Source organism: Carcharodon carcharias, chromosome 9 (genome assembly GCF_017639515.1).
Source record: "Carcharodon carcharias isolate sCarCar2 chromosome 9, sCarCar2.pri, whole genome shotgun sequence".
Classification (NCBI taxonomy): Eukaryota; Metazoa; Chordata; class Chondrichthyes; order Lamniformes; family Lamnidae; genus Carcharodon; species Carcharodon carcharias.
The window spans coordinates 59,750,247-59,765,011 of record NC_054475.1 but is presented as its reverse complement, the minus strand read 5'-3'; the positions used below and the strand labels follow the sequence as shown (position 1 = coordinate 59,765,011).

General features: G+C 45.1%; 1 protein-coding gene across 1 annotated transcript; it reads left to right on the top strand.

Moving 5' to 3' along the window:
• The first annotated feature begins 1,307 nt into the window (after positions 1-1,307).
• On the top strand, positions 1,308-13,923 carry mrpl16 (mitochondrial ribosomal protein L16). Its single transcript, XM_041196390.1, has 4 exons — positions 1,308-1,464; positions 5,418-5,489; positions 11,831-11,979; positions 13,415-13,923. The coding sequence occupies exons 1-4, from the start codon at positions 1,398-1,400 to the stop codon at positions 13,898-13,900; spliced, it is 774 nt and encodes a 257-aa protein (XP_041052324.1). The 5' UTR covers positions 1,308-1,397; the 3' UTR covers positions 13,901-13,923.
• Positions 13,924-14,765: the final 842 nt, after the last annotated feature.

Genomic DNA, 14,765 nt, shown 5'->3' with positions numbered 1-14,765 from the left:
TGAAACCTTGACACACAAGAGCACTAGAGAAATTCGATCAGCAATGTCTCCGTCACATTTGCCAGATTCAATGGGAGGGCTGTTGAACAAACGCTAGTGTCCTTCTTGAGGCCGGCTGCACAAGCATTCAGGCAAAACTCCTGCAAAATCAATTTTAATGGACTGGACGCAATCCAGATGGGTAAAAACAGTCTTCTCAACCATATCCTGTTTTCTCAACTGTCAAATGGGCAGAATTCCTGGGGAAGACAAATTGCTTAGAAGACACTCTGAAACTCCTTAAAGTGTGGCAGAATTAACATTAATGACTAACAGCTCCTTCCAATCATTCAGGACAACAACTTGTTCATCAACCTTCATAAAAGCAAAAAACTGCAGATGCTGGAAATCCAAAACAATAACAAAAATACCTGGAAAAACTCAGCAGGTCTGACAGTATCTGCGGAGAGGAACACAGTTAACATTTTGAGTCTGCATGACTCTTCTGTTGAAGCGTCATACAGACTCGAAACGTTAACTGTGTTCCCCTCCGCAGATGCTGTCAGACCTGCTGAGTTTTTCCAGGTATTTTTGTTTTCATCAAGCTTCATCATGCTTTGAGTCCCAATATCTTAATGATGAGGCAGAGCAAGAAAAAGGAGTAGAAGTAATGTGAGGAAAAATGTTTTCACCGAGGGTGGTTGAAGTGTGGGACAAGCTTACTGAGAGGATGGTGGAGGCAGGTTCAATCAAGGTATTCAAAAGGGAATTGGATTGCTATCTGGAGAAAAAAAGAACGTGCAACGTTACGGGGATAAGGCAGGGGAGTGGGACTCTTTCAGAAAGCCAGTGCAGACTCGATGGGCCGAATGGCCGCCTTCTGCACTGAAAATTCTGTGTAAGGGAAGCAAATCCTGTACTCCGGATCCCACTCCCTCCTAAGACGTCCTGCCCTATGTAACCAATGATCCGCGGGTTGAGAGAATCGGCCTGTTTAGTCACCTGGAGATCCATGGCAGAAACTTGTGACCCTGAGTAGACGTAATCCTCGAAACAGGGGACAGTCACCAACAACAATGATATAGGAGAAACTAGCTCTAAATGAGAAGGAGACCCAGGATAAAGAGGAGAGATTGGAGATAAATTGAACAGGAGTTGAGAAGGCAATGTAGCTCAGAGGGTGAATGGCAAAGACTGAGACCTGGAACTCAACAGGTAAGGAGCAAAGGTTTCATTGGCAGACGGTGAAATCAGTGGACTAATGGGAGAGAGAGGCATAAGGGGACCAATAGGAGAGCGGGATCGGGCATTAGTCCCGCCTCACCCATGGCTGTCGCTGCTGTACCCGGCAGGGGGAGTAGCTGAGCTGCCGGGCTCGGATTGGGCTCTCTCCGGGATGGTTTAAGTGAGATACCGCTATGGCCTTTCTGCTCCGGCGCCTGGGCCTCGTCCGCCTAGCAATCAGCAACAACTCCGGGAGCTCAGGTAGGAGCCGCGGCTGGGAACCACTCCTCACTTGGGAAGTTATCCCGAATTCTGGTCCTGGAGTGAGCCGGGCGCTGCCTCGGGGCCTGGTCCTGGAGTGAGCCGGGCGCTGCCCCGGGGCCTGGTCCTGGAGTGAGCCGGGCGCTGCCCTGGGGCCTGGTCCTGGAGTGAGCCGGGCGCTGCCCCGGGGCCTGGTCCTGGAGTGAGCCGGGCGCTGCCCCTGGACTTTGAATGGAAATTGTCTCAACCCTGAAGGCAGTTTCCCATCAGAACTGTTACAAATCGAATATACCATTTAATTGGATTCCATTCTGTCCACCTATTCCTGAAGAGAAATCTTGATGCTCGTAATTTGCTGTTGGCTATGGCACCAAATCTGATGCTGTGACTAAAAGCAAAAAACTGCGGATGCTGGAAATCCAAAACAAAAACAAAAATACTTGGAAAAACACAGCAGGTCTGACAGCACCTGTTCTGTTGAAGGGTCATTCGGACTCGAAATGTTAACTGTGTTCCTCTCCGCAGATGCTGCCAGACCTGCTGAGTTTTTCCAGGTATTTTTGTTTTTGTTTCTGATGCTGTGACTGTTGGTGAAATCACTATCTTCTCTATGTTTAAGCTGCAGGCTTGCTGAAGAAAACCAGATACAGTATATTAGAGCAATTATTTTGAATCACGTGTCAACATTTGCTGGTGTGGCATTTGGTCGAGTTTGCTATTGTATTCAACACGCTCTGGCCTTGTATCTTTTGTGTATGGTCTGGAAGGGAAGGGTAAAACTCCAAGAAGTATGGGGAACAAAGCAGCAGGTTAACTTGTAGGGGGATGGATTCAACCTAATGGAAAATTATGAAAAACTGAAAAGAAAGAAGAGCCCAGGAGAGGCTATTAAAGTCTCCAGAACACAAAATGTTTGGAAAGGGCTAGGAATCTAACTTCAAGCACATCAGATAAAGAGACGACAATGAGAAAGGGGACGGAAAATACAGGACTGAAGGTGTTGTATCTGAATGCACGCAGTATACGAAATAAGGTATATGAGCTTGTGGCGCAGATTGAAATTGGCAGGTATGATGTGGTGGGCATCACGACAACATGGCCGCAAGGGGACCAGGACTGGGAGCTAAATGTCCAAGGATATACATCCTATCGAAAAGATAGGCAGGTTGGCAGAGGGGGTGGAGTTGCTTTGTTAGTAAGAAATGAAATTAAATTGATAGCAAGAAATGGCGTAGGGTCAGATGATGTAGAATCTGTGTGGGTAGAGTTGAGGAACTGCAAAGGTAAAAAAAAATAATGGGAGTTATGTACAGGCTTCCGAACAGTAGTCAGGGTGTGGGGCACAAGATACACCAGGAGATAGAAAAGGCATGTAAGAAAGGCAAGGTTACAGTGATCATGAGGGATTTCAATATGCAGGTAGGCTGGGAAAATCAGGTTGGTAGTGGATCCCAAGAAAAGGAATTTGTGGAATGTCTATGAGATGGCTTTTTGGAGCAGCTTGTGGTGGAGCCCACCAGGGAACAGGCAATTCTAGATTTAGTGATGTGTAACGAGGCAGATTTGATAAGGGAGCTTAAGGTGAAGGAACCCTTAGGAGGAAGTGACCATAATATGATAGAATTTACCCTGCAATTTGAGGGGAAAAAAGCTGGAATCAGATGTAACGGTATTACACTTGACTAAAGGCAACTACAGAGGCATGAGGGAGGAGTTAGCCAGAATTGACTGGGCGATGAGCCTAGCAGGAAAGACAGTGGAACAGCAAAGGCAGGAGTTTCTGGGAGTAATTTGGGAGACACAGCAAAAATTCATTCCTTGGAAGAAGAAGCATACTAAAGGGGGGAGAAGGCAACCATGGCTGACTAGGGAAGTCAGGGACAGCATAAAAGCTAAAGAGAAAGCATACAATGCGGTGAAGGGCAGTGGGAAGCCAGGGGATTGGGAAGCCTACAAAGACCAACAGAGGACAACTAAAAAAGAAATAAGGAGGGAGAAGATTAAATATGAGGATAAACTAGCTAGTAATATAAAAGAAGATTGCAAGAGTTTTTTTGGATATGTAAAGGGTAAGAGAGAGGCAAAAGTGAACATTGTGCTGCTGGAGAAGTAGTAGTGGGGAACAAAGAAATGGCGGAGGAACTAAATAGGTACTTTGCGTCAGTCTTCATGGTGGAAGACACAAGTAACATCCCCAAAGTTCAAGAGAGTCGGGGGCATAGGTGAATATGGTGGCCATTACCAAGGAGAGTCAGGGGGCATAGGTGAATATGGTGGCCATTACCAAGGAGAAGGTGCTAGGAAAACTGAAAGGTCCGAAAGTGGATAAATCACCTAGATCAGATGTATTACACTCCAGAGTTCTGAAGGAGATTGCTGAAGAGATAGTGGAGGCGTTAGTGGAGTCAGGGAGGGTCCCAGAGGACTGGAAAATCGGTAATGTAACCCCCCTGTTTAAGAAGGGAGTGAGGCGAAAGAGAGGAAATTACAGGCCGATTCGCCTGACCTCGGCCATTGGTAAGATTTTAGAGTCCATTATTAGAGATTTCAGAATACTTGGAAGTGCGTGGTAAAATAGGGCAAAGTCAGCATGATTTCACCAAGGGGAGGTCATGCCTGACAAATCTGTTAGAATTCTTTTGAGGAGGTAACGAGTAGGTTAGACAAAGGAGAGTCAATGGATGTTATCTACTTTGACAAGGTGCCGCACAGGAGGCTGCTCAGTGAGATAAGAGCCCGTGGTGTTAGAGGCAAGCTACTAGCATGGATAGAAGATTGGCTGTCTGGCAGGAGGCAGAGAGTGGGCATAAGGGGGTCCTTCTCAGGATGGCAGCCAGTGACTAGTGGAGTTCCGCAGGGGTCAGTGTTGGCTCCACAGCTTTTCACTTTATACATTAATGATCTAAATGAAGGAACTGAGGGCATCCTGGCTAAGTTTGCAGATGATACAAAGATAGGTGGAGGGACAGATAGTATAGAGGAGACGGGGAGGCTGCAGAAGGATTTGGTTAGGTTAGGAGAATGGGCAAAGAAGTGGCAGATGAAATACAACGTGGGGAAGTGTGAAGTCATGCACTTTGGTTGGAAGAATAGAGGCATAGACTGTTTTCTAAATGGGGAGAGAATTCAGAAATCTGGAGTGCAAAGGGACTTGGGAGTTCTAGTCCAGGATTCTCTTAAGGTTAACTTGCAGGTTGAGTTGGTAGTTAGGAAGGCAAATGCAATGTTGGCGTTTATTTTGAGAGGACTAGAATATAAAAGTAGGGATATGCTGCTGAGGCTTTCTAAGGCTCTGGTCAGACCACCTTTAGAATATTGTGAGCAATTTTGAGCCTCGTACCTCAGGAAGGATGTTCTGACCCTGGAGAGGGTCCAGAGGAGGTTCACAAGAATGATCCCAGGAATGAAAGGCTTAACATGTGAGGAACGTTTGAGGATTCTGGGTCTATACTCGATGGAGTTTAGAAGGATGAGGGGGGATCTGATTGAAACTTACAGAATACTGAAAGGCCTGGATAGAGTGGATGTGGGGAAGATGTTTCCATTAGTCGGAGAGACTAGGACCTGAGGGCACAGCCTCAGAGTAAAAGGAAGACCTTTTAGAACAAAGATGAGGAGAATCTTCTTTAGCCAGAGAGTGGTGAATCTATGGAATTCATTGCCACAGAAGGTTGTGGAAGCCAGGTCACTGAGTGTATTTAAGACCGAGATAGATAAGTTCTTGATTGGTAAGGGGATCAAAGGTTATGGGGAGAAGGCGGGAGAATGGGGTTGAGAAACTTATCAGCCATGATTGAATGGCGGAGCAGACTCAATAGGCCAAATGACCTAATTTCTGCTCCTATGTCTTATGATCTTAAAAAACGTCAAGGAGCCTCCTAATCAATGGATGTTATTATTTCATTTTTATTATATGATTATTCCATGTTCAATAACATCTACATTCATTACAGGCCCATATCAGAATTATACCAAGGTTCTCACTGTTGGACTGAAGACATATGAGCATCCTCCCAGTTATGATGGTGAGTTCGAAGAAACTTTGCCCCAGGCTTTGCTCTTCTGTAAGGCAGGTTGTAGTGAAGGTGATAGCAGCAGGTGTACCTGATAGGAAAGAAAAAAATCATTTGCTTGTCAGAGTAGTGGATATATTAATGCTGCTCTCCCGATAGCTTGGTGTGTAAGTGCACCACAAAGTATTGTTTTGAGCCACATGAGTTGCTGGTTCGACTGTTGAAACTGTATTTAAATTGGGCAGTATTTTGGGGCACTACAATTATTCATTGAACTAGGGAAGTTTAAAAATGTGGCCAGGGTTGCAGCTCCTGATACCAGTTTCCAATGGCGAGCCGTAGCAGCATTCTTGCATCTGAGTCAGGTGGTCTTGGTTTCAAATTCCACTAAGGGTTTTTTTAATTCAGTCATGAGATGTGGGCATTGCTGGGTAGGCCAGCATTTATTGCCCATCCCTAATTACCCTTGAGAAGGTGGTAGTGAGCTGCCTTTTGGAAACACTGCAGTCCATGTGGTGTAGGTGTACCCACAGTGCTGTTAAAGAGGGAGTTCCAGGATTTTGACCCAGCGACAGTGAAGGAACGGTGATATATTTCCAAGTCAGGAGGGTAAGTGACTTGGAGGGGAACTTCCAGGTGGTGGTGTTCCCATCTACCTGCTGCCCTTGTCTTTCTAGATAGTAGGGGTTTTAGGTTTGGAAGGTGCTGTCTAAGGAGCCTTGGTGAGTTCCTGCAGCACATCTTGTAGATGGTACACACTGCTGCCACTGTGCGTTGTTGGTGGAGGGAGTGAATGTTTGTGGGTGTGGTGCCAATCAAGCAGACTGCTTTTTCCTGGATGGTTTCGAGCTTCTTGAGTATTGTAGGAGCTGCGCTCATCCAGGCAAGTCGAGAATATTCCATCACACTCCTGACTTTTGACTTGTGCAGTAAATCAAAAGATCCCGAGCCTTATTCCGAAACAGAGTTCAAAATGTTTCCCCCATTGTCCTAGCCTTGTGAACTTGCTAATCAAGCTGCAGAGTATGTGACGTTGGTCAAGGACACAGTCAATTCCTGTATCAGCGTCACTGAACCTGATTATTATTACATTGCTGTTTGTGAGAGCTTGCTGTGTGCAAACTGCCTGCCTGATTTCCTGCATTTTAACAGTGGCCACACTTCAAATGTACTTAATGGGCTGTAAATCACTTTGGAACATGCTGATGTTACGCAGGTACTATCAAAATGCACTGTTGTTTTCTTTTTTGAGGGATGGAAAATTAGGAGATGTTTTAAGATTAAATACAAGAAATTAGGACAAATCACAGGGGGATGATGAGGCTGTAGAATGCACTATCGGAGTGAGTGGTTGAAATGGACCATATCAATTTTGAAAAATAGTTCCGACGGTGGAAGGAAAGAGGGGGTTAAAGGGCGAGGGCTAGCACATGCGATTTAGATTGCTGCTCATGTGGAGGATAAACACCAACTCGTACTGGGTTGGGCTCAACAACTTGTTCTGTTTCTGTTGTAATTCCAACCATAGGTACCGAGTGTTGCAGCTGCAGAGTGAGTGTATATAATGTTGACTGAGCGCGCAGTCAAACTCGGTTGTGATTGGACCACCTGGGTGAATAGCCTTTTGGTCCTCACTGCTTAGTCTAGTCGCCTGTAACCTGTGGCTCTGAAGCTGCATCCGGTCCTTTTAGCATCTCGTTTGTGGCTCCCAGCTTTTCCAGTTGGATGGCATTATTATGAAGACCCATGTTTATACTGTGGGATAAAAGGCTAATTATTATGCTGCACTCTATAGTTTTAACAGGAAACATCAATGTGCTTTAAATAAAGCTGTTCTAGTAGTATTGCTACAGCATGGTTATAGATAATGATTGATTTGAGGAACAGGTTTTATGGTTGTTTCTAATATAGCCGAGATGTTAAATTATTCTGAATGTGCTATTTGAGCTTTTTCAACCATGAGAATCAACTAAAAAAAATTGTCTTAATTCTATACACCTTAAGTAAGACGCACAATATAAAAACCAACAAGGTAACGGCGCTTTGCAAGGAGGCTCCATGTAGCAGGGGAAATGGTGCCCCTCAGCTCAGTGCTCTGTTGTGCTGGAATGACCTGTTTTGGCTTGGCTGCATCAACTGTAACTCGGGCTGCTGAATGTATCGGTCATCTCCCTAATACCCGTGGCCTAGACTCAAGCAATGTTTGCTTTGGGCTGGGCATGAATGAAATAATTATGTGGGTTGAAATTCTGGCACATCTGCCAAAACCAGAGGGCATATATTTACCAGCTTTAGCAACACCCTCTTCAAACACATGTATGAAACAACCAATATTCATGTGTTTTTGCAATTCATTTTGCCCTAACACAGCGTGAATTATGTTCTTTAGATTTCTCTCATCCTTCACCAGTTGTAAGGTGTAGGGTATACTTTCAATATTTTTTCCCAAAATGGGTTGCATTTTACATGTCAGCATTGATCTGCACCTGCCAATTAGCTGCCCACTCCAATAACCTATCATCTGTCCTCCTAAATCCCCTCTGTCGACTGTTGCCTAATTTGGTAGCATTAAACATCAGTATTATTCCTCTTGTGGTTTTGTCCAAATTGTTTATATAAATAGAAAACAAATCTGCTCCCAGGACTAATACCTGGGTAACAGCTGTTAATCCAAATAAATGTTGATTTACTCCTATTTTTGGCTTCCTTTCCCAAGATAGCTCTCATTCCAGGCAGGTTCATTTGTTCTAATGCCATGTTTCTTCATTTTTATGTGTGTCACCTATTCAAGCATTTTCCATATGCATATTCACCACATACTTGCTTTAAATTTTATTTTTATTCCTTCACAGGAAGTGGGCATCACTGGCTAGACCAGCATTTCTTGCCCATCCAAATTGCCCTTGAGAAGGTGGTGGTGAGCTAACGTCTGGAGCTACTGCAGTTCACGTGGTGGGGTATACCCACAGTGCTGTTAGAAAGGGAGTTACAGGATTTTGACCCAGTGACAGCGAAGGAACGGTGATAATTCCAAGTCAGGATGGTGTGTAACTTGGAGGGGATCTTGCAGGTGGTGATGTTCCCATGCATCTGTTGCCCTTGTCTTATGTGGTAGAGTTGGGGTTAGGAAGATGCTGTCAAAGGAGCCTTTGTGAGCTGCTGGGGTGCATCTTGTTGATGGTATACACTACTGCTACTATGTGTTGGTGGTGGAGGGAGTGAATGTTTAAGGTACTGGACCAGGTGCCAATCATGCGGCCTGCTTTGTCCTGGATGGTGTCGAGCTTGTGTTGTTGAAGCTGCACTCATTCAGGCAAGTGGACAGTATTTCATCACACTCCTGGCTTGTGCCTTGTAGATGGTGGACAGGCTATGGGGAGTCAGGAGGTCAGTTACTCGCCACAGAATTCCCAGCCTCTAACCTCCTCTTGTTGCCATAGAGTTTATATGGCTGGTCCATTTCAGTTTCTTGTCAATTGTAACCCCCAGGATGTTGATATCGAGGGATTCACTGATGGTAATGCAATTGAATGTCAAGGGGAGATGTTAGTTTTTCTCTTCTTGGCGATGGTTAGATTCTCTCTTGTTGGTGATGGTCATTGTTGTCATTGCTTATTACTTGCCACTTATCAGCCCAAGCCTGAATATTGTCTAGGCCTTTCTGCATATGCACATAGACTGCTTCAGTTTCTGAGGATTCGCGAATGTCGCTGAACATTGTGCAATCATCAGCGAACATCCCTACTTCTGACCTAATGATGGAGGGAAATTCATTGATGAAGCAGTTGAAGGTGGCTGGGCTGAGGACACCACCCTGAGGAACTCCTGCAGTGAAGTCCTGGGTCTAAGATGATTGACCTCCAACAATCACAACTATCTTCCTTTGTGCTAAGTATGCTTTCAACCTGATGTTAAGGGCAGTCACTCTCACCTCATCTCTTGAGTTCAGCTCTTTTGTCCATGCTTGGACCGTGGCTGTAATGAGGTCAGAAGTCAAGTGGCTTTGGCGGAACCCAGACTGAGCATCAGTGAGCAGGTTATTGCTGAGTAAGTGCTGCTTGATAGCACTGTTGACAAGACTTTTCATCAGTTTGATGATGATCGAGAGAAGACTGATGGGGTGGGGTGGTGAGATGGGGGGGTGTAATTTGCCTAGTTGGATATGCTCTGCTTTTTGTGGACAGGATATATCTGGGCAATTTTCCATATTGCTGGGTAGATGCCAGTGTTGTAGCTGTACTGGAATAGCTTGACTAGGGTCAAAGCTATTTCTGAAGCCTAAGTCTTCAGTACTATTGCCGGCAGGTTGTCAGGGCTCATTGTATTTGCAGTATCCAGTGCCTTCAGTCATTTCTTGATATCAGGTGGAGTGATTTGAAATGGCTGAAGACCGGCTTCTGTGATGGTGGATACCTCAGCAGGAAGCCGAGATGGATCATCCACTTGTCACTGCTGGCTGAAGATTGTTGCAAATGCTTCAGCCTTGTCTTTTGCACTTATGTGCTGGGCTGTCCCATCATTCATTATGGGTTATTTGTGGAGCTGCCTCCTCCAGTTGGTTGTTTAAATGTCCACCATCATTCAGGACTGCAGAACTTAGGTCTAATCCATTGGCTCTGGGATCGCTTAGCTCTGTCTATCCCATGCTGCTTCCGCTCTTGTGTTCAAGTAGTCCTCTGTTGTAGCTTCACCAGGTTGACGACTCATTTTTAGGTATGCTTGGTGCTGCTACTGGCACACTGTTCTGCAGTCTTCATTGAACCAGGGTTTACAGATTGTGGTTGAGTACAATTCTGCTGCTGTTGATGGCCCACAGGCCCTCATGGTTGCCCAGTCTTGAGTTGCTTGGTCTGTTCAAAACCTATCCCATTTAGCAAAGTGGTAGTGCCACACAACACGATGGAGGGTATCCTCAATAGGAAGATGGGACTTCATCTCCACAGGGACTGTGAGGTAGTCACTCCTACCGATACTGTCATGGACAGATCTGTGATAGATTAATGAGGACGAGGTCAAGTGGGTTCTTCCATCCTGTTGGCTCCCTCATCACATGCTGAAGAGCCATGTCCTTTAGGACTTGGCTAGCTTGGTCATTAGTGGTGCTACTGAGCCACTTTTGGTGATGGACATTAAAGACCCCATCCAGAGTACATTCTGTGCCCTTGCCACCCTCTCTGCTTCTTCCAATTGGTTTTCAACATGAAGGGGTGCTTATTCATCATCTGGGGACAGGGGATGCGGTGCAGTACTTGGTGGTCAGCAGGAGGCTTCCTTGCCCATGATTGACTAGATGCCATGTGACCTCGTGATTCTGTTGTCAATGTTGAGGACTCCCAGGGCTACTCCCTCCCGACTGTACACCACTGTGCCGCCGCCTCTGTTGAGTCTGTCCTGCCCGTAGGACAGGACATATCCAGGGATGGTGATTGTGGTGCCTGGGACATTGTCTATAAGGTATGATTCTGTGAGTATAACTATGTCAGGCTGTTGCTTGTCTAGACTGAGAGACAGCTTTCCCAATTTTGCCACAGGCTGTTAGTAAGGAGGACTTTGCAGGGTCAACATGGCTGGGTGTGCCTTTGTTGGTTTTCAGTGCCTAGATTGATGCTGCATGGTCTATCCAGTTTCATTCCTTTTAACTCTTTTAGAGGTTTGGTACAACTAAGTGGCTTGCTAGGCCATTTCAGTGGGTATTTAAGGGTCAACCGCATTGTTGTGGGCCTGGAGTCACATGTAGGCCAGAGCAGTAAAGGACGGCAAATTTCCTTCCCTAAAGTATATTAGTGAATCAGACGGGTTTTTAATGACAATCAACTGGCTTTTAAATTCTAGATTTACTAATTGAATTTAACTTCCAGCAGCTGCCATGGTGGCTTTTAATCCATGTCCCCAGAGCAGTAGCCTGGGCCTCTGATATCTAGCCCAGTAACATTACCACCAAGTCATCACCTCTCCTCCCCCTTTTAAAATTCCAGTATTGTGCCCCAAAGTGTAGTAACTGAGCACATCGCGCCCTTTACAAGTGTACACTGATGTTCCTTCAATAGAAAGACCTCCATTTATGTGGCACCTTTCACAACATCAGTATATCCCACAATCAATTATTACTTTTGAAGTTTAGGCACTATAGCATAGTGGTTCTCAACCTTTTTGCATCTGAGCACTTCCCTCCTCTTTAAAACATTTCACAGACCCCTCTTGTGTAATATAGGAACCTTTTCTGTATTCAAATGAGCTATACAAGGAAACATTTTTTTGTGAAAGGAAGGCACAGGCTTCTGAATATAAATATTTGCTGGGGTGCAATGAGTCGTCGGGATGGTTGGTTGAAGCCTGTGGGTTTCTCTTCTCAGATGTGATGATTCCAGAGAAGCCAAAGCTAAAATTTGTTAACAAAGTCCCCAACTACAAGAAGCCCAGGCGCTGGATGAAAAGGCTGGGAGACATTCGTGGACCAGCAACACGGGCTAATACGCTCACCTGGGGACAGTATGGCATTGTCGTAAGTATCTGCATTTCCCCAACTGGGTGATCTCAAAAGCTATTAAACTTCTCTTAAGTGTATAAATAAAAATTGGTTTGATTATTGCTGTTGAGTCTCCCCAGTATAGTCCCCTTGACTGCCCGAATGCCCTGGTGGCATCAATCATGGGGAGAATCCCTGGGCGGCTACAGGAGCTCAGCTGTGAGCAGTTGACCGTGTGACTTAGCTGCTTGATTAGGAGAGCTAAATTACCAGCCTTGAAAATCTGTATTCCACAATTCACTTCCCCAGGGTCAGTTGGTCAGTCCACAGCAAGTGTGAAATTGTCTTTCCTGTCCCTGCCCTTAGTTTGTTGGGAGTCACTCTTGGACCCAGCCTGGAACTGATGTCATCTGAGCCGTTTGGGCGGGAACAAGTGTGTCTCCAAGATGACAATAAAACATGTTGAAGGATCTGGGATGGGCATTTTCTTCCATATGGATGAAGAAGAGGTGTACAATGAATAAAAGGCACCCTCTGTGCACTTTTGTTATCTTCAACATAAGCTGCAACATTACATGTGACCAAAATCTTTAAAGTGATAAGTAGTAAGCTGCTAATACTGGCTCTGGCAGTTGACTGCAGTGTGTGCAGCATGGACTGTGTACATTTTATGTAATATGGAGGATTGACAAAGGAACTGGGATTGGAGGAAAGAAATCCTGAGTGTGATGGAATTAATATGGAATTCTTTCATTCCAAATGCATCCGTCTGTAAAAGCAAAATAACAAATGATACAACAAATTTTGTGACTTGAAATTATCCAACTGTAGTAAGAAGTAAATTATGATACCCTTGCAAAAGGTAGGGGGTGAGAAACTGGAATCATGAAGTGCGATACATTTGGCCATAGCTTTGGAAGTTGTACTGTGTTGTATTTGGTAGGTTCATAGTTTATGTGTAACCTAGGCATGCTACTATTAACATTTCAAACTGCATTGAGCTCTTGCTGATATCCGTTCAGATCACTGTGAGACCACCAGTTGGGTGTTCTCACTTGGGCAGAGAATGTTGGCTGAAGCACAACCTGATGTGTGTAACCTGAATCCTTGCACAGAACAACACAGTTCAGTATAGACAATGTGGGAGTAACAAACCAAAACAAAATGTTCTGTCAAAAATTAATTGTAACTCCAATGTTCCATTCGTTACTCTCCTCATTTCCCCTCCCCGGGCCCCACTTTCTCTCTCTCACCCTCCTCCCCCCCCCCCCCCCCACCGCCCCGGCCTCCACCCGTACCCTTCCCTGTCCCTGCCCCCACCCTCTGTGTGTGTGTGTGTGTCTCTCCTCTCTCTCTCTCTCTCTCTTTCTCTTCTCTCCCCCCCACCCACCACCACCACCCTCGGAATCTCCTATCCCCCCTGCCCCCACCCTCGGTCTCCTCCCCTGGACCTTTCCCCTCCTCTCTGCAGGCTCTTGGAGGTGGTTATCTTCATTGGGGTCACTTTGAAATGATGCGCCTCACCATTAACCGACGGATGGATGCCAAGACCATGTTTGCTCGCTGGCGTGTAAATCCTCCATATAAACCCATTACACGCAAAGGATTAGGTCAGAGAATGGGTGGTGGGAAAGGAGCCATCGATCATTATGTCACTCCAGTCAAGCATGGCCGGATTATAGTGGAGTTTGGAGGCAAGTGTGCGTTTGAGGAGGTAGAGCCCTTTCTGTCAGAAGTTGCCAAGAAATTGCCGTTTCCTGCAAAGACAATCAGCAAGAAACACTTGGAGGAGCTGATGAAGGAAGATGAGCAGAAGGCCAAAAATAATCAGAATCCCTGGACCTTTGAAAGAATTGCAACCATGAACATGATGGGAATCCGCAAAGTATTGAGCCCGTTTGACTTAAAATATCATGGCAAATTCTGTGGGAAATTACGTGTTCCTAATCGTGTGTGAAGATTAAAAAATCTGGCAAAATATTCCTTGTTTTTATATTTATTTTAGTTGGATAACTGGCTCTGTGTCAGAATACCTGTATTTTTTTTTCTGTAGTGGTTTGACACAACTGAGTGGCTTGCTAAACCATTTTAGAGGGCAGTTATGAGTCAGCCATATTGGCAAAATTCCCTAGATTCGGGGAAGGTTCCATTAGATTGGAAAAAGCAAGTGTAACTGCTTTATTCATAAAGGGAGGGAAACGGAAAGTGGGAAACAGAAAGCAGGAAACTACAGGCCAGTTAGTCGAACATCGGTCATACGGAAAATGTTAGAAGCTGTTTTTAAAGATGTTATAACAGGGCACTTAGGAAAATTCAATGCAATCAGGCAGTCAACGTGGTTTTGTGAAAGGGAAATGATGTTTAACCAATTTATTGGAGTTCTTTGAAGGAGTCACATGTGCTGTGAATAAAGGGGAACTGGTGGATGTGCTGTATTTAGATTTCCAGAAGGCATTTGATAAGGCACCACGTTAAAGGTAATTGTAGAAAATAAAAGCTCATGGTGTAGGGTAGTAATATATTGGCTTGGATAGAAGATTGGCTAGCTAATAGGAAGCAGGCATAAATGGGTCTTTTTCAGGTTGGCAGGATGTGACAAGTGGTGTACCATGGGGATCAGTGCTGTGGCCTCAACTTTTTACGATTTATATCAATGACTTGGATGAAGGGACTGAAGGAATGGTTGCTAAATTTGCTGATGACCCAAACATAGGTAGAAAAGTAAATTGTGAAGAGGACATAAGGAGGCTACAAAGTGACATTTTTAGGTTGTGAGTTGGCAAAGAAAAGGAAAATGGAGTATAATGTGGGCAAATGCGATA

What these genes read in the sequence shown, in the direction of transcription:
- mrpl16 (XM_041196390.1), top strand. Translation starts at nt 1,398, where the DNA reads ATGGCCTTTCTGCTCCGGCGCCTGGGCCTCGTCCGCCTAGCAATCAGC. An exon ending in GCATCCTCCCAGTTATGATG is followed by an intron (nt 5,490 to 11,830) that starts GTGAGTTCGAAG and finishes TTCTCTTCTCAG; the next exon opens with ATGTGATGATTCCAGAGAAG. An exon ending in GGGGACAGTATGGCATTGTC is followed by an intron (nt 11,980 to 13,414) that starts GTAAGTATCTGC and finishes TCCTCTCTGCAG; the next exon opens with GCTCTTGGAGGTGGTTATCT.